Genomic DNA, 19,679 nt, shown 5'->3' with positions numbered 1-19,679 from the left:
GCTCGACTAACGCGCGCCGCGACCCGCCCTGCCTGCCTGCCTGTGACCTCACCAGCTCGACTTCCTCATCCCCTGAGCAACACGTGCTGTAGTCCAAATCCCCGGACTCCTGCCGCGCTTGCGCAGTGGCTGGACTACGATTCCCGAGAGGCTCGGGCGAGGCGGGGCGTGGATTGAGTGCTGCGCATGCGTCCATCCGGGGTAGCCGGCCCCTGTCTCTTGTCTCCTCCTGCTGCTGATGCAAGAGCTGAGCGCGGCGGCGAGGCGGGCAGAGAGGCTAGAGGCGCCTGGGAGACCGAGCGAGGAGTGACTGACTTGTCCGGCGGCGTTGCGGCCACCCAGAGCGGGGACGAGCCCTTCCGAACTTCTGCCTTGAGGGCCGGCGAGAGCCGCAGCCATGTCGGGAGACGAGGTGAGGGCCCGGGCCCGCCTAGGCCTCGGGTGACGCTGGGCTGTGACCGCCGCCGCCATGTGAGGAGCCAGGCCTGAGGCCTTCCCTCGCCTTGGCCGGACACTGTTTGGGGGCTCCCCTGCCCGGCCTGCTTTGTGTCGTGCTGGTTCCTTCGGCTTGAACGGAGGCTACTCCGTCCTCGCCCAAGTCGCTTTAGGGAGCAGCGCTTGTTGGTCCCTTCTAATGGGCAGCGAGGTGCTTCCTCTCCCTTTCCACGGATCAGGACATAAAAGGGAGGCCCCCTGGATTCAGGCCACAGGCCCTTCCAGTCCAGCATCCCGTTTCTTTCAGGGGCTAATTCGATGCCTATTCGAGGACATGAACTCGCTCCCTTCCCTTCCGCCCCTGAGAAATAAGAGAGCGCTAAGAATCCCTTCACACGTTACATCAACCGCAAATTGACTCTTTCGTGTACACTTAATAGAAAGGGGTAGGGTCACTTCATGCAGCCTTAAATTTTTTTTTTTTTAAATAGAAAAGCCTCTGCCATAAAACGTAAAGCGTGAGTGCAGCCATCTTGGTTACAAGCATGTGTAAAGGTGCTGGAAGCGTTGGGTGTGGGCGCCAGTAAAGTGCACGTTTCACAGCAGGCCTGTGCTCGCCATCACGTAATGTGTGGATTAGAATACCCTGTGCTTTATCCCGACTTCTTTGCTGAAGGGGAAGACCCCTGCCTCTTTAATTGGTGTTAAACCGTTGTAACCACACTTGATGTGCTTAGGTGTACAGCCAACACATATTGTGCTTTTGTTTAGAGAGTTAGCAGAGCTCTTCTCTCTTTCTTCCCACTTCCATAGGCTGGGCTTTCTCATCCTTTTGTTTGTGCTAGTTTGTTGCTTGAGCCCCAAACAACGTTTTGTGGAAATTCAGGTTTAGAATTAGTTGTGAAGCTCATCAGTTAAATGACCCTTGGACATTGTGAAATAAATGGACTTGAAAAGAATTGGCATACTTAACAGCATTGATTTTAAGCTTGTAATCTTTCTTGGAGTAAGGAAGACTTAAACTTCTCATTTCAAAGTTCTGACCAAAGCAAGCTGGCTGTCATGAATCAATTTAGGTACCTAGTCTTTTGTGCAGAATAAAATTATTGATGGTTTGTTTTTATTAAGATTTGTTGTTTATGGTTGAGCTTTACCAGTCCTTCCTATACTGTACTGTAGTAGTGGTGACATTGTGCAGCTTCTAACCCAGAGAGGCCCTTTACACCCTAAAACTGCAGGTGCAAGATTTAGAAAAATCACGTGCTACACCTGAAGTAGCTTAGGATCAGGCATTAAAGCACTACTCCAGCCCAGGAATGAAAATGCTTCAGATTTTCAAGCATCTGGGACTTTTGTAGTCTTTAGAACAGGTTTTATAAAAGTCTTTTATAAGGGGCTTATACTTTTGATTCTGAGTTATTAGTTGTTGTACAATCACAATGGCTAGAAAGTTACTGGTTTGGCTTTTTTTTTGGTATACTAGTACATGTGGTCTACACCAACGTATATGAAGCTTCTGGCTATTTAGTTGCTGACAGCTATTCAAAGTATTGTCCTTATTCAAATATTATTTTATTTATTTTCTTACATTTATATAACCACCTTTCCCTTGCCATGGAACCTAAGGTGGTGTATATATGGCTCCCAGAAGGGCTTCCATTCAACCTGTTTACCTCCAGCAAGTTGACGCCCTCAGGTGCCTTCAGACCGTACCCAGTACAGAATAGAATCTTCAATGGATTTATCCCATAATTATTGTTTGTGAACACTTGTTAGCCCATTGTCACATGTTCCTAAGTTTTAAATGGGTATCCTTAACTATAATGTACTAAGGTGACATTACCTACATAAACTAGAAATTAAGAACTGTACCTGGCTATTTAGAAAGCTTTCTCCACCCAGAAGAATTCTCACTTTAGCTTGATGAGTTAATAATATTTTAGCCCATCATTTTTCTGAACATAAGGAGTAATCACTACAGCTGTTTTTATAAGTTCCTGGGCTAAGTATGTGATGCATGTGCTGCTGTCATTCATGGTACCACTGGGTTGCAAACTAAAATATCTGCATAAGATAGTTTTAATATATTGGACAGCAAAAGACCAAATTCACAGTAAGACCAATCAAAATGTCGCAAGGGTTTTATGCATGCTTGTTTATTATCAATGTATATGGCACAATGTTGAAATCATTTGGAGAGCTATGAAATACGTGCAGTTCTTTCTGCATGAGACTTGCATGTCTTTCAATAATGTAAGAACCAATCTGTAGCTTCATAGTGGATACTAAGGGAAAACACTCATCCTGCTCTCAACATTGCATTGCCTGCTGGGGGAAGCAGTCCAAAAATGCGTTTAATAGGCGGGCAAGTTTATTGTGGAGAGAGAACTAGTCAGAATGAGACTAATAGTTTAATTCTTAATGCACAGAGGAGATTCTTGAGATTTCGCTTTACTGCCAAAGATAATAAGAGAAACATATCAAATACTCAGATATCTTTTGTCTTTGTAGGTGCATTGTGTATAGATTTGTTTTATGGGGAACTGAACTGTACTTGCAGGGAACTCGTAATTGGGGTCTCAATTCCTAACAAGTTCTGTTTAACCAGCTGGCATGATGGGACTCCCTTGCATTACTAATCTCATATGTCTGAAAAATGATTGAAACCACACACAACAAGGTTTATTCTTGGCTTACTACTTATGGTTTGTTTTAGGGAAGCAAACCACAAGTGCTGGACTCTAGTTTGTTTCCTCCCTGCCTGGCAGGAGCAAACACACAACAAGTGGTAAGTCAGAAATAAACCAAGGCTTGTTATTGGTTTATTTCTGGGTTACTGCTTATGGTTTGTTTCAAGCAAGTCATTGTCCTGGTTCAGATGACAGAGAAGCCATGCTATGGCTTGCGGGAGGCATTTTCATGTTTAAAACATGGTTTAAGACAAATTGCTGGTTATTGTGATGTGCAAACCAAACCAATATCAGTTAGAGAAATCATGAAATGTCTTAAAAAAAAACCTGTTACACTAAACTTTGAATTCTGCAAGATTGTAGAGCATCTTCACCCCCATGTTGGTTGAAATTATGAAACTCCTTGCAGGTCATGGTGGAAATCTTAAATTTAATAGAATGTTGGTTGTTTAAATATATGTGGTAAACTAGCTTAAGCTGGAGGATTGTTTTAAAAATAGTTTTAAAGTTGCATAAGAAAACTTGTTTGTTGCAGATGATTTTTGATCCTACTATGAGCAAGAAGAAGAAGAAGAAAAAGAAGCCTTTTATGCTTGATGAAGAAGGAGGAGATGCACAAACAGAAGAAACGCAGTTATCAGAAACAAAAGAAATGGAGCCAGAGCCAGTGGAAGACAAAGACACAGAAGCAGATGAAGAGGACAGTAGGAGAAAAGGTAAACTAAAATCCTCATTCATCAGAAACATTTTTAGGTTTGATTCTTTGAAAAGTTATATGTAAGAGAGTGTGTGACATTAACATTCTACTTTTGAAGCTTTCAGGAAAGTGTTAAACAGTATAGTTGATAGTGATGGATTTCAGGGACACATGGGTTCAAACCCTGTTCAGCCATGAACAGTGTTAGAAACGGATATGAAAGCTAGGAGCTAATTGGCACCTTAAACCTAGGTTATGCGCCCAACAACGGAATGTCTAGGTGCAGTTTTTTTTTATAACAATAATATAAAACTGAAAATGAATGAACTGCAGCTAAAATATTATGTTCATTTTTCATATGGTCTAGTCCTTCCCCTGTCCACCCCCTAATATTCTTAAGAGGGTCTCTTCAGTCTTCAGAGAGTAGCTGGAAGGCAGAAAAAGGTCCTCCTTTCGTTCCACTCTGCAGTTTTGATCTGAAATCTTAGCAGCAGTACTGCGCCCAGAGCTCAGAAACTGCTCGCGCTAATGAAATTCCCTGTCACAAAATGCGCCTAGAAGAATGGGAGTTTTGAACGCTGGCCATGAAGCTCACTGTGTGGCCTTGGCCATGTCCCTCTTTTGTTCAACTAAATCCACCTTGCCTTGCAGTAGTTAAATTTACATGGGATAACCCCATGTTTGCTGCCATGACTTCCTTGAATTTAGGAAGCAAAGGTCCTAATTCTGCTATTCACATGCAGAATTAGGTACACCAAACCCACATAAATCAGTTCATAGGATTGCATCCCTGGGGACCCCCATCTGCTACATATGACAAATCCAATGTTGCACAAACAGACTTCCTGTTCCTCTCCTTCCACCTTCAGCCCTCTAGTCTATTCTAACCCTCTCGTTTATGCTAGCCTTCTGCCTTCATTGGTGAGCATTTTAGTTCTGTACCGGTAGCACTTTTAAGGGATTGGGCTACAAGCTTATTTTGTGCGTTTCATAAGAATCTTGGTTAGATTTGTATTTCCCTCTAATTAATGGGTCATAAAGCAACTCAGCAGTTTCACTTCCTGCCCCTGTTGTTACAAATATTAAAGTAATGGGGGCATGTAGCAATAAACTCTACCCTTTGTCATGCCTGCTAAAATGTAGGCTCTATTTTTAAAAAAACTTTCAGTAGCACACGTTGATTTTTTTTAGTCAGATGCTATGTCAGTCATGAATGGTGATGTCATCTTCAAAAGTCACCATTGATCAACTTTCTACACATTGCTAAGGTATTGCACATTCCCCCCCCCCCAAAACGGACTATTTCATTCACACAATCACTTCACTTGAAGGCAGCTTAGCTAAAGCTGATTTGCACTAATCTTGAAATGTTGCTGCTGGGTGCAGAAAGGTCTGGAGAATTATTCCTGAATTATTGTTGCTGCTTACATGAAATTGATGAATATATTTCAGTGTTGCATTTTTGTAATATAATTGCTCTGTAATGTTGCTGTTGACTTTCAGATGCATCAAATGACTTAGATGATTTAACATTCTTCAATCAAAAGAAGAAGAAGAAGAAAACAAAAAAGATATTTGACATAGACGAAGCTGAAGAGGGTGTAAAGGTCAGTCTTCCAAAATTACTCAGTTGTGCCCTTTTCCCTTACTGCTCTTGACTAATTATTTTATACATCAGTCCACTAGAAGTTTAGTTGGTTACATGATATCTAATATTTCTGCTCCATGAACATAAGGAGAGTAGAACTCACAGAAAAAATACCTTTCCTTTTCTTGGTGCAAAAACATTGGCTACCACCCATTGGACTGGTGTGGATATAATATTAAACCATAGTTTAGCATGACAGGACTGAACCTTCTTTGGCACAGGGGTGAAGAGGTGTAATGCAGTGGTATGGTGAGCTGTGGTTAAGCAAAAGCATCTTAACAGTATGCTGTGATTCCCAGCAACTGGTATTCAGAGGCATAGTGCCTCTGACAGTGGGGTGGAACATAGCCATTGTGGCTAGTAGATATTGAGATCTTTATCCTCCATGAATTTGTCTAATCTTTTGAGGTCATCCCAGTTGGTTGCTATCACTGCCACCTTTTCCTTTAGGACTAATTGCAGTCGTTAACAGTCATCAACAGGTTTTCCACACCCATCAGGCAATCACCCATTCCCACTACCCTTCTAAGTAATACCCCTCCTCACTCTCTCACTATATATAAGGGTCTGGTGACTTTTGTTTCAGTGTATCTGAAGGAAGTGTGCAATCACACAAAAGCTCATACCAAGAACAAACTTAGTTGGTCTCTAAGGTGCTATTGGAAGGAATTTTTTATTTTGTTTTGACTATGGCAGACCAACACAGCTACCTACCTGTAACCTTTTAACCTCTCTGCTTTGCTTCTCTTTGCTCTGGCTCCGCATTTAACTTGCAGGTTTTCAATCAGCCAGCCTTCAACTGTGTTTAGTTTAAATGCTGCAAGTTAAATGTGCATGAGATGTGATTCTGCTGTACTTCGCTGTTTTCTGTTGCTGTAATTGCCATATGCTGCACTGTTGTGCAACATTAGCCTGTCCTATGTTCCTTCCTAAATGATGTCTTGCACCAGCTGGGATCTGTAGACTATGTACACACTCAAGAGTTACAAACTAGCAGCCACCCTGGTTATTCCGTTCGAAGGGTAGGCAATAAAGCACTTTGATATAAGTGTACCCTAATTTTTTTTAATACAGCCACAGTGTGTGATATCCATTCTAAGAATCACTTGTACCAAAGCACTTAGATACTTGAGAAAAGGAACTCTGGAATCAAATTTTCAGTAGATAACGGTGGCTCAGTTTTCATGAATAGCATGTTGCATATTTTAGAACTGTGCTGTATTCTGGTTTGCATCCAGTGATGCCATGCTACTGATGGAAGACTTCTGCCAGTGGAATGGGAAGGGAACCCATTTGGGGGTGATATTTCCCTCCCTCCACCCTAAAACTGCTCTAGAGAGTGTACCTCAACCCTGTGGAGTAGAATTGGGCTGCGGGGGGAAAAATCAGAGAATGTTGGCCTTCCTGTTTGGCCTATGCAGCCTCTCGGTGGAGTGGCTCTTTTGCATATAGCCTTTTAATTTTGCTGTTACTTTGTATAAATGCCTGCTATTTTATGTCCCTTCCACATTATGTTAAAGGACCTGAAAATTGAGGGGGATGTTCAAGAGGTAGCAGTGGAACAAGCAGAAGATGACCTTGATATCATGCTTGGAAAGAAGAAGAAGAAGAAGACTGTGAAGTTTCCAGATGAGGATGACATATTGGATAAAGATGAAGGTGATTTTCTTTTTCTTTTTTTGTGTGTGTTTCTATGAGTGAAAGTATAATTTTAAATGTTGGAACACAACATATTCACACCTGGTAGAGTGGAAGAAAAGCTGTCCTTCATAACATTTACTTCCACAGTAGCTCCAACTTCACCATCCAGTTCAGCATTTAGGTATGTAGCCATCTTTCCTTCTATGTTGTTTTCTTTCGATGTCTCCCTTCCTCTCTTCCTGCTTGCTCAGAATTCCAATGGGGTCCCATGAAGGGAGAGGGAACTCTTTTGAAACTCTCAATAGGATCTCACTTTCAGTTGTCAATCAAAACCAGGGGTCAGCAACCTAAGGCCCATGGGCTGGAAGCGGCCTGCGGAGGTCGCTTGACCGGCCCACGGAACTGAGCTGCCCACTCGCGTGGTGCGCTAAAGTGGCATGGCACAGGGACTCACTTCTGTGGTGCCGAAATTCACGTCTGCGCATGCGTCGGAAATCGCGGGCATGTGCACTCACACAATCTGGCCCACACAGTGGTTTCCACGAGACCGATCTGGCCCAGGCAAGGTAAACCTTGCTGACCCTGATCAAAACAATGGAAGGTCATTTCTTCAAAGCTAGTACAGTCAGCAACTGATTTGCTGCAGGGGTTACTTTCCAGACCCCTGGATGTGTTGGTGGGACCCGTGTAAGGCCACCCCAAACCACCCATTTTTGTGCCGTTTTTGGGGCACTTCTGGGTTCAGAGTAATGTGCTGTTGCACACATAGTAGACACGGCTAAAAGTCATTGCCTGTATCTAAAATAACCATAAACCTAAGCCTTAATACAATTTTCTCCAGGAAACCCTGGGACTCTTTGTGTATACTGAGAACTCTTTTTGAGACACTGAGGTTACTTTGAACTAAAATTCAAAGTTTCTTGAGAAAAGCTGACAATATTGCACCTTCCTTCCTCTATCCTCTTTTGTGGATTTAGGTTGCATGCACATCTGCACTCATGGCTTCTCTCTTCAAACCATGAGTTGTAACAAAGCAGCAAGGTTTGTTCTTGGCTTTATGCACATGATTTGTTTAGGGCAGGCATGGCCAAACTTGGCCCTCCAGGTGTTTTGGGACTACAATTCCCAGCATTCCTGACCAATGGTCTTGTTAGCGAGAGATGATGGGAGTTGTAGTCTCAAAACATCTGGAGGGCCAAGTTTGGCCATGCCTGGTTTAGGGGAAACAAACCATGACGTTGGGTTTGCACAAACTACTAAGCCAAACCATGGCTTAGTTCCTGGTAGCGTGGCAGCAGCAGGGCCAGAGGAAGGAGCAAAGCAGCCACAGATTTCTAAACAAACACCAGCATGCTTGCTTGTTCATGATAAGCCAAAGTTGTGCACAAATTATGCGAGTGCCATTTTTTTTTTTGATTTAGCAAATCTGAACATTTTCATTTCCCCCCTGTGAAACTAATTGCTATTCAGGGGCGGAGGAAGCCTCTTGGCCGCCCGGGGCGGCAAACGCTGTGTGGAGGCACCGCCCTGGGGGCGGGACGTTACGACGCACGTCGGGATGGACTGCGCATGAATGGAAATGCCGCACGTGCGCAGTCCATTTGGGCTGGTGCTGCTGCTCCTGCGGCGACCAAGCGAGTGGCGGCTCATGGGGCTGCCCCGTCCGTCCGTAAAGCAGCACGGACGGGGTGCCAGGTGGTGGGGCTCGGCTTGGGGAGTGGTGGGAGGGACTGCCGAATGTCACCCCCCTCCCCTGGAACCCAGGGCGCCCGCCCCCATAGCCCCTCCCTTGCTACGCCACTGTCGCTATTCACATATGCCAAACACTTCCATGGGAAGGCAAGGGAGAGCTGTGTTTCCCTTCCAGCTGCAGCACCTAGTGGCCTTTTTTTTTTTTTTAAGAAGAGTTTGGATTTGATATCCTACTTTATCACTCCCGAAGGAGTCTCAAAGCAGCAACAATCTCCTTTTCCTTCCTCCTCCACAACAAACACTCTGCGAGGTGAGTGGGGCTGAGAGACTTCAAAGAAGTGTGACTAGCCCAAGGTCACCCAGCAGCTGCATGTGGAGGAGCGGAGACATGAACTCCGTTCCCCAGATTACAAGTCTACCGCTCTTAACCACTACACCACACTGTCTCTCGCCTAGTGGCCTTTTGAATGATCCAGTGTCACTTTAGATGATCCCTTCACTTTCAAGACTAGTTTCTGCCTCTTGTTAGTTGGTTGAAGGTTTTCTTTTGTATCCCACATTTGTAAAAGTAAGTGACACTTTGTCCAAGACCAACTGGAAGACAGTTCCTTCGATCTCAGTATATTTCTTACTCTGCAGCATTGGAGGATGAAGACAGCAAAAAAGATGATGGAATCTCCTTTAGCTCTCAGTCAGGACCTGCATGGGCAGGCTCAGAGAGGGACTACACATATGATGAGGTAAATAGTTTATATGCCTCTTACTAATCTGTTTCTGTTGATAGCTTGTTGGGGGGGGGCATGTGAACAAATATAGCCTAAAATTGCTTTCAATTTATATAAGACGGTGCATTTTGTTAAACTTGGGCTGTTGTTGCATGAATAAAGGAGAACGAATTATTTCTGTAGGGCATTAATCAGGAGGTTATGAAGTACATTCACATACACTTTAGTGAGAGTTTGTAACGCTGTCTTCCTGGCCAGGAAGATTATGTTCATTGAAGTCCCATGCTTCCTGTGGTGCAAGCAGTTGCCCTAACTATGACAGAAAGATATGTTTTGGAAACAGAAGAGTGGGCTCTACTCCTGTATACTTAATTCAAAAAAGTCAAGAATAAGGTTATTTCTCATGTTTAAAGCAACATGCATGCCTATCAACACAGCTCTGAATGAAATATAGGGGCTGAGGCATAGAGGACTGAATATGGTGTTAAACTAAAGTAACAGTTGATGTGAATAGGGCCTGTTCTGCCCTTCCCTAAGGCGAAGAGCATTCCTTGTTCAGCCCTAACTCCTGCCCAGAAACACGTGCACTTGCTATCAGTAAATAGAAATAAAATAACTTACTGCAATCTGTGTTTCGGAAAATGCAGAGTGGGACTTGCTGAGGAAGCAGTAGCAGTGATGCAAGATGTTTGAAATGCATCTCCCAGTTCTTGGTGTCTTCAGATTTGCCCAGCAGGGAGAGCTTACACCAACCTCTTGGAGTGTAGTTGGGAACTACTGCTTTTTGTGGCCTTTAATTATGATTTCTAGCCCTACTTCTTCCCTTGCTACACTTTCCAAAGCAAAAGGAAGCAATATGAGACAAATTGTTCTTGTTTCATTGGCGACATTATTACTTTTTCCTCTGAGGAGCTAAAACAAGAGTCTTGTCACTGCTATTAAAAGCTTGGTTCCATGTGTTTAACATGCAGAGGACATAACAGCAACTGGTTCTGCCACTGACCTCTGTACCAGTGTTAGAAACTGAGATATGAAAGCTAGGAGCTAAATGGCACATTAAACCTAGGTTATGGGCCCAACAATGAAATGTTTAGGTGCACTTTTTTAAGAACAAGAATACAAAGCTGAAAGTGAATGAGCTGCAGCTAAAGTACTGTGTTCATTTTTCACATGGTCTAGTTCTTCCCCTGCCCACCCCCCTAATATTCTTAAAAGGGCCTCTTCTCCAGTCTTGAGAGAGCAGCTGGAAGTGGGGAGGCAGAAAAAACTCCTCCTTTCCTTCCACTCTGCAGTTTTAATCCAAAATCCTAGGTGCAGTACTGTGTCCAGAGCTCAGAAAATGCTTGTGCTAATGAAATTCCCTGTCACAAAATATGCCTAAAAATGGGAGTTTTGGACACTGCTCTGTACACTTAATGGAGTGTGAGAATAGGTTCTCTCTGTGTACAGGTGTAGACATGATTGAAAGCCCCAGTGCAACTGCTGTCCTCTGTGTGGTTTGGTGGGATGCACCAGAGCATGAGAGAAGGGCTGTTTTAAAACATGTCACAGAAGCTCAAAATCCCCCATCACCACCACCCCAAAGCCAAACTTAATATGTTGACTTGATCACTGGAAAACCCTTGCTTTTTTATAACAATAAAGTGAGAGATGGTTCATGACTGAAGTTATAAATATTCCACCCCCCTGTGTTTGCAGTTGCTGAATCGTGTTTTCAACATTATGCGAGAAAAAAATCCAGATATGGTAGCTGGTGAAAAACGAAAATTTGTCATGAAGCCTCCACAAGTTGTAAGAGTAGGAACCAAGAAAACATCATTTGTCAACTTCACAGATATCTGTAAACTGTAAGTCTTGTGTGTATTGCAACTTGGAGCAGGGTGCAGCATTGGGTGGAGGGGAACCATGATCCTTACGTTGTGTGCTGTATAGTTATTTAATTGCATGGACTGGAGGGGACTCAGTTGCAAGTAATTGAGTAGCCCTACTGAAGAATTAATGGCTCGAGTATAGAACCATCTTCCCTTCAAATATGTTTGCTTTGTCAGACATCAAAGATGGTTGAAGAACTGTGCATCACCACTACAGGTTATTATATGGAAGGAGTGTTCACCTGTGTGTGTGGTGAGAGTTTGGGATAACTCCGCAGAAACACAGTGGTGTTTAATAAAACAAAAGGCCAGCTCATTTCTGGTGAATTAAACCCTTAGTGATACTGGATGTCTCTGCCAGCCTCCCACTCAAAAGCATCTTTGTGTGTTGGTGTTAAATTCTAATTCAGTGAGTCTTCACTGAAAGCATTCTCTTTCAGAAACCAACCAGTAGTGTCTGTGTTGCACTGAAATACTAATGTCAGATCAGTTTTCCATGTTATCTAAGTCTCTTACTGCTGAAATAGAAGCAATCTGGTGTTTGCTTTGAAGATTTATATCTTGCTAAACCCCCCTTCCCTATTTTTTTATTGACTGATGCTTTGCTCTCTTCAAAGAGGTCCCTATCAGGCAGGTTTTGCTGAAAGTTTTATATCCTGACTTTTGTGTGTGTATGTCAGGTATTACTTTCATATTACATCCCTACATTGAGGAACATCAACATTGACCCTGTGGACATACATGTACCTGTCAAGGCCTTTCCTGGTGCCCACAAGTTCCCTTCCCCTGTCAACAGAACATTGTCATGATGTGTAATTGGTTGCGGTGTGGGTGGTGCCCACAGTAGTTTCTCCTGTTTGCAGATGTGCCCATAGAGACCCTAGGACAGGCATAGGCAACCTTCGGCTCTCCAGATGTTTCGGACTACAATTCCCATCATCCCTGACCACTGGTCCTGTTAGCTAGGGATCATGGGAGTTGTAGGCCAAAACATCTGGAGAGCCGAAGGTTGCCTATGCCTGCCCTAGGAGGTAAGACTATGTTCTAGGTCAGATGATGATGATGTGTGGAAAAATATACTGAGCATTTAATCACTGCATTGAGCTGGGCTATTTGCTTATTACTAAGTGCCCTAAATATATAGTTTGTGATCATAACCCAATAATAATAATAATAATATAATTTATTTCTACTCCGTCCAATCTGGCTGGGTTTCCCCAGCCACTGTGGGTGGCTTCCAACAGAAGGTTAAAAATACATTAAAAACATCAGTCATTTAAAAACTTCCCTAAACAAGGCTGCCTTCAGTAAACTTATTTCTTTATAGATTACATCGTCAACCAAAGCACCTCCTGGCTTTCTTGCTTGCAGAATTGGGTACAAGGTAAGCACCTTCCACTTCTGCAATGTGTACTCCAGTGTTTCCTGAATGCAGGTGTTAGCTATCTTCTCTGGGTAAACTATTTTTAAATTCGTTCTCTCTCTTCTGGAAGTTAAGTAAACTTGCTATCAAAGATGTTGCTTTTGCATATTTAGATTTGAAATTCATGTATCTTAAAGTGCTATGGGCTTATGGGAAGAAGGGTGTGAGTTGTTTGCAAGAGGACCATGTTTTCCCTTGGGGCAGCTACTAATACCATTCATGAGCTTGAAGGTTTCTAGCAGCAGCTATTTCTTAAATGTACAGATGCATACTACTGCTTCTGAATGCGAGTAATTCAGACAAGTACTTTGCAAGGCAACCAGTTCTGCATCCTTCCCCAAGGTTCAGGTTCTTGTACTTAAAAGGTAATTTGGGAGTTAAAAAAAGGGGGGGGGGGTGTTTGACTCGCAGCATCCACTCAGAGGCATGTATGCACATAGGGGGAGGGTCACTGATTTCTTCCTCCCCCTCAGCTGTAGTCCTTCGCACTACAAAAATGTTGCCCTGGTTCCTAATTTTCAGAAGGAGAGCAAGCAAGCCTATTTGGCAAGTGGAAGTAACCTCAGGCTATTTGGAATCCAGGCTTGATCGAGTTTTTCTTTTCTTTGCAGTGTTCTTTCTTAAGGATAGATAGGGCAATTCTTAAGTGGGCTGCTTATGATTAGCTTGTTGGCTGTTGTACCACTTTAACTCTTCTTGCTTGTAGATTGGGATTAGATGTGGTGAACAGAACTTTGAAGGTTATCCCTGGCATTCATGTATTACTTGAGCTTTCTTATTTTTAATTATTTAGTGAATTTATATACCGCCCCATGCCTGGAGGCCTCAGGGTGGTTCACAGAAAAAAATCAAAATATAAAACCACAACATAATCAAAATAAAAGCAACTCAATAACTCCCCCCCCCAATCCTCATTTTAAAAGGGCATAGGCACTCTGGGCCACTGAGACCACCTGAGCCTTGAGCAACAGCAAAGGAACCAGGAGTACCCCCAAGCTTTGAACCTGCTCCTTCAGAGGAAGTGTAACCCCATCAAGAGTAGGCTATTTCCCACCCATCTGGTTTAGGGAACTACCCATTAACAATGCCTCAGTCTTATCTGGATTGAGTTTTAGTTTGTTGGCTCTCATCCAGTCCATTGCCAAGGCAAGATACTAGTCCAGCACTTCCACTGCCTCACCTGCAGATGTAAAGGTGAAATAGAGCTGAATGTCATCAGCATACTGCTGACAATGTACTCCAAACCTCCGGATAACCCCACCCAGCGGTTTCTTGACCAAAGGAGCTGAAAAAACATACGAGATAGCAGCCAAGATGGGAGTCCTTGCTCTAGTTTGAATTTGTCTTCATGTACTTTAAAAAAAAATGCTTAAAAGTGCAACCAGTGTGAATGCAAATCAAAGGTACATGAAGCTTCAGATGATATTTGAGTTCTGATTTGGCACAGAAGGTGGTTTGAGGGGTCTGTTTTTAAGCAGGTTGACCTTTGCTGCAGCTTGAGAGGTGTTGTTGTTGTTGTTGTTCAGTCGTTCAGTCGTGTCCGACTCTTCGTGACCCCATGGACCAGAGCACGCCAGGCACGCCTATCCTTCACTGCCTCTCGCAGTTTGGCCAAACTCATGTTAGTAGCTTCGAGAACACTGTCCAACCATCTCATCCTCTGTCGTCCCCTTCTCCTTGTGCCCTCCATCTTTCCCAACATCAGGTTCTTTTCTAGGGAGTCTTCTCTTCTCATGGGGTGGCCAAAGTACTGGAGCCTCAACTTCAGGATCTGTCCTTCTAGTGAGCACTCAGGGCTGATTTCTTTGAGAATGGATAGGTTTGATCTTCTTGCAGTCCATGGGACTCTCAAGAGTCTCCTCCAGCACCATAATTCAAAAGCATCAATTCTTCGGCAATCAGCCTTCTTTATGGTCCAGCTCTCACTTCCGTACATTACTACTGGGAAAACCATAGCTTTAACTATACGGACCTTTGTCGGCAAGGTGATGTCTTTGCTTTTTAAGATGCTGTCTAGGTTTGTCATTGCTTTTCTCCCAAGAAGCAGGCGTCTTCTAATTTCGTGACTGCTGTCACCATCTGCAGTGATCATGGAACCCAAGGAAGTAAAATCTCTCACTGCCTCCATTTCTTCCCCTTCTATTTGCCAGGAGGTGATGGGACCAGTGGCCATGATCTTAGTTTTTTTGATGTTGAGCTTCAGACCATATTTTGCGCTCTCCTCTTTCACCCTCATTAAAAGGTTCTTTAATTCCTCCTCACTTTCTTGAGAGGTATAGGGCACTTAATCTAAACCTGCTTCAGCCCCACCTCTAGCCTGCCATATTAACAGACCACATTGTAGGGCTGCCATAAGCTATTCTCTCAGCACAGCCTCTCAGCTGTAATAGGCAAATAACAGTGAACATCATTGCAAGACTTTTGCTAGTGACTCTTTCCTGTCCCAAACACTGCTATAAGGGGACAATGAAAATGAGGCGTGTTTTTAAAGGTATTGCACTAAATAAGACCTGGTGTTTTTTTAAAAAGTAAAAACTCCCCCCCCCCCTGCTACATTAAACTCTTAGAGTTTTATGCGCAGCTCACACTTCTGTCCCTGGTGACTTCAGTGTTAACTTGAAAACAACCTTTTCTCTCTACTCTTTTTTGTTCTGCGTTTCTTTGTCTATCATCTTCTGCTTATTTCTCTTGGAGAAAGAGAAATGGAGCAAATGGCAATAGAGGAAAAGATACACATAAAACTGCTCACCTTCCATTCTTTCATCCTAGCCTTCTCTCTCACCTAGCTTCAACTTCTACTTTGCTAGTCTGTGTTTTTCTTCTCTCTCTCTCTCTCTCTCTCTCTCTCTCTCTCTCTCTCTCACACACACACACACACACACACACACACAAACAACACTTTTACCATACCAGCTAGGTAAAAACAAATTTGCAGCAGGAAGGAAAGGAGAGGAGAAAAAGGAAAGCATCAACTCTTCCCCATAAACCACTTCCACTCAGCCATACTTCATATCATCCACCATCCCAACCCTCTGCTGTTTCTTTCTCAAGAATTTCATGATGTTCTGTAGCTACTCAGCAGGCACAGTAAAGCTGTTGTGGGATTTCCACCCCCCCAACTTAGGTTGGATTTTTTATTATTATTAAGAGAGTTTCCAAGTTCTGTAAACCTTCCCTGAGCACATTGATATGTCCCTTTTGATGCTGCATAGCCTGGTTTTGGCTGCAAAGCTGTCAGCACTCTGGGAATGAGTTCAGCTTTAGCAGAAGTGATGAAGTTTGTTGCCTCCACACAAATGGAGGTATCCTCAACTTTTGTTTGTATATGCTTTAATTAGCATTAGGGAAGCTTGCAGTCAAAAGAAACATGTTCTATTTCATAGTGTTATTTAGTTCTAAACTATAAAATTCTTTCAAATCAGTGGCTCTATAGATGGTAACAACCAGCTTGTAATCAAAGGAAGATTCCAACAAAAACAGATAGAAAACGTCTTGAGAAGATATATCAGTAAGTATATTCTTCTGCTTCATTTAAAGTTGATTGCTGTGTTTTGTTAGCACTTAACATGAAAGAGGCAAGTTGATAACTTCATGAAAAGGTTTCAAATATTGTCTAAAATGTGCACATTAATAACTAAAATATTTATGCCACCTTTATGTGGATAATGATCATGAAAAATAATAAATCATACAACTTTCAAAAGAGAACAAACCATAGCAGATCCATCATCATAAGTAGCAATACAACCAACCTGCAATTGTCATGTCTTCTGAAACCATCGTATTTTCACTGGTTGCCATGTGACAAGTAGTATTTGGACCAGGTGGCCACTGAGAAGAGCTTTATTTGAATGCAACATGAGGCTCAGATCAAAATCTCTTTACATTGCATCAATCTGAGTGCTTGAGTGCATGGGAAAAAGGGGTCCTGTCTGGAATACCTTGCCTCTATATGCTTTCTGAAGCAATTTAGCTGAAATGCAGAATGAATAACCCTTCTTGTGAACTTAAGGAGTTTTGAACATCACACATACAAAATGTTTGTTTTCAACTGCAGATGTTTTGTTAGCTTACAATAGAACTAGCTCAATAACAGAAATAGAAGTTTTGGGTGTGGAAGATCCTGTGTGGAAGATTCAATCTGCTCAGTCTCCACTATCTGCAGTTAACAGAACTGGGGGAGCAGGTGATGGGCAAAACCTCTGCCTGAGATTTTGGAAAGCTTCTGATAGTCCAGTAGGCAGTATTGGGCTACTTTGCTAGCCAGTATAAGGCAGTTTAATAGCTTTTCAAGTTGATCATTTCGAGTTTCTGCTGCAGGAGCAGTTTCTGAATTGTCAGAGAAAAAAGTGTTTCTCTTTTCTTTGGCAGTTCAGAGTTCCGTTGATAAAAAGTTGACTAACCTATCTGCACAGAGCCCTGTGAGCTGCTTGCCAGACCTACCACTCAAACCGTCCTGTGGCCCATAGGTTAAATGTGAGTGGGCAAGCAGATAGAACTTTTCGTGGAGTGTTGATTCTTTAGTACTTGCATCCTAAGGCAGAACTGCATACCAGGAAGATGTATTAATGAGCTGGGGTGCAGTACTGCTCATTTGAGAAGAGGTAAATTAACTCGTAAAACAAGTTTATGGGGCAAATAGAGAGCTGCTATTAACTTTAGTCTTCGCAAAATAATTTGTTTATTTCTTTGTAGTAGTACCATTGGTGCTTGAAGACAGGAATTGGTGCTGTGATCCAGGCAATTTGAAAATTATGTTGCCGTGATACAATTAAATAACTAATCCTACACAGTTCAGCATGTGAAATTTTGGTTAATCTCTCGTTGCTAATTCAGCATGTTTAATTGTTCCCCCAGAGGAATATGTCACCTGTCACACATGTCGGTCGCCAGACACAATCTTGCAGAAGGACACCAGATTATATTTTTTGCAGTGCGAGACCTGCCATTCGCGCTGCTCTGTCGCCAGCATCAAAACTGGTTTCCAGGCTGTCACGGGCAAGAGAGCGCAGCTCCGTGCCAAAGCTAACTAGTTGGTTGGTCGACACTGGATTTTTGCAAAGTGATCTGGGCACAAAAGGCTGGACAGGCTTACGACCTGAGTGGATTTCCAATGTATTAAAACAAGATTGTAAAAGCTGCTTGGCTTTGGGTTGGTCTGTGAAATTCTTGCAAGATGCAGATCCTCAAGCTGTTGACATTTGCTAACTGAATATTTTACCAACTGTCAAGTGTGATGAGAGGAGGTGCTTTTTAATCTGTTCATAGAATTCTGTAAAATGCAAGAAAAATTAAAGTTATTATAACAGTGACTCATTTCAAGCTTTCTTTCTGTTTCTCTGTTAAAATGACTGCTACGGCGACAATAATACCTTGAATACATGCGAGTGTTGTGGTTGATTCCAAATAATCAAATGTGTTCTAAAAAAATTTGTTTCTTGGAACAAGTATTATAGTAGCAAGTGAGAAAAGGTAATGAATGAAATTCATAAAAATATTCTGTCATTAAAAATAGATTATTTCAGATGAATGACTCCATGGATATAAAAAATTTCTAGTTACATGGAGCAAGCCCATAGGTATTTATGATTAAATCTGGATTGATTAGGGTTGGGTTTCCTGTCCATGCTTGGGCTCAGTTTCATCTGTATGCTAATATAGATGAGTTCAGGGCACCTTACTAATGCATACGTTTTGGGAAACACGGCAGGGTACATGCACATTATCACTGCCATGTCTACTTGGAGATTCTGCAGTGCTAGCTTCCAAATGTGAGCTAGAGCAGTGGCATCTTCAGAGTAAATTGTAAGGCTGTACCAAGTTTTTTGCACACAATTTCAATGAAAGCATCCACTTAATAATGGAAGCCAAGAAAATAATACACCTATTAAACCTTAATTGATCCTGTTTCCTTTCCCCTCCCGCTCCTGCCCTCCCCATCAGCCCCCAAGTCTGTCTTCATGCAAGTTACATGGTGTAATTCATAATAGTGTGTTAAAAGAATTGAGTACTGATACGAAAACCAAACTGCCCATTAGCTTTGTGTGCTTATGCCACAGTCTGTATTTGTTTTATTAGTTTGAACGTGCTAAAAGAACTTCTATCATTCTTTGAGAGTATTAATGTGTGTGGATAAGAATGCTCCGGTAGACTGTGTACCTGTCCAAGACCTTCACAAAGATGCCTGACAGCACAAACCTACACATGCTTATTCCATACCAACTCTAGTTGAATTCAGTGGGACTTATTCCCAGGTAAGTGTATCCTGAGTAAACTTGTAGTCATGCAGTAAGGGGTGCATTGTCTTACAGATCAGTAACTGGTAGAATAATAGGAAGCGGGGAGTGAGAATATATAGTTCCTCAAGAATATGTATTGGTACTGGTGCTTTTAAAAACTTTTATCATAAAGAACCTGGAATTAGGGGTGAGCAGTGAGGTCAGCAAGTTTTCTGATGATTCCAAATTATTGAGGAGGGTCAGAAAAGCAGAAGAGCATCAAAAAGGGTATATCCAAACTATTTTTTAAAATGGCAAATGTGGTTCAGTCTAAGCAACTGTAAAGTGGTGTGCATTGGGGCAAAATAAATCATGCTTCATATGTCTGCGACGGGGTCTGAGTTTATAGGGAGCAGATATTGGATTGGGATTATGGGATCATGGTGGATAGTTCAGTGAAAACTGGCAACTGAAAAGAAGCACATTCATTAGAAGAGGGGACTGCAAATAAACTACCAATATAATGCCTTTATACAGATCTGTGATGTGACCATGCTTGGAAATACTGTGCAAGTTGTGGTCATTGTCTCAAAGGAAGTTGTAGTGCTTGGAAATGTGAAGAACAGGGCAACCCAAATT

The 19,679-nt window shown here is 42.6% G+C and overlaps 1 protein-coding gene across 1 annotated transcript; it reads left to right on the top strand.

Annotated features, from left to right (window-relative positions):
- The first annotated feature begins 222 nt into the window (after positions 1-222).
- EIF2S2 (eukaryotic translation initiation factor 2 subunit beta) lies at positions 223-18,131 on the top strand. Its single transcript, XM_033153296.1, has 9 exons — positions 223-412; positions 3,661-3,841; positions 5,326-5,429; positions 6,991-7,129; positions 9,443-9,543; positions 11,227-11,375; positions 12,727-12,783; positions 16,245-16,330; positions 17,680-18,131. Exons 1-9 carry the CDS (start codon positions 398-400, stop codon positions 17,853-17,855), a joined length of 1,008 nt encoding a protein of 335 aa, XP_033009187.1. The 5' UTR covers positions 223-397; the 3' UTR covers positions 17,856-18,131.
- Positions 18,132-19,679: the final 1,548 nt, after the last annotated feature.

This window comes from Lacerta agilis, chromosome 6 (assembly GCF_009819535.1).
Source record: "Lacerta agilis isolate rLacAgi1 chromosome 6, rLacAgi1.pri, whole genome shotgun sequence".
Classification (NCBI taxonomy): Eukaryota; Metazoa; Chordata; class Lepidosauria; order Squamata; family Lacertidae; genus Lacerta; species Lacerta agilis.
The sequence above is the reverse complement of the archived record's forward strand: the minus strand, read 5'-3'. Positions and strand labels throughout refer to the sequence as shown.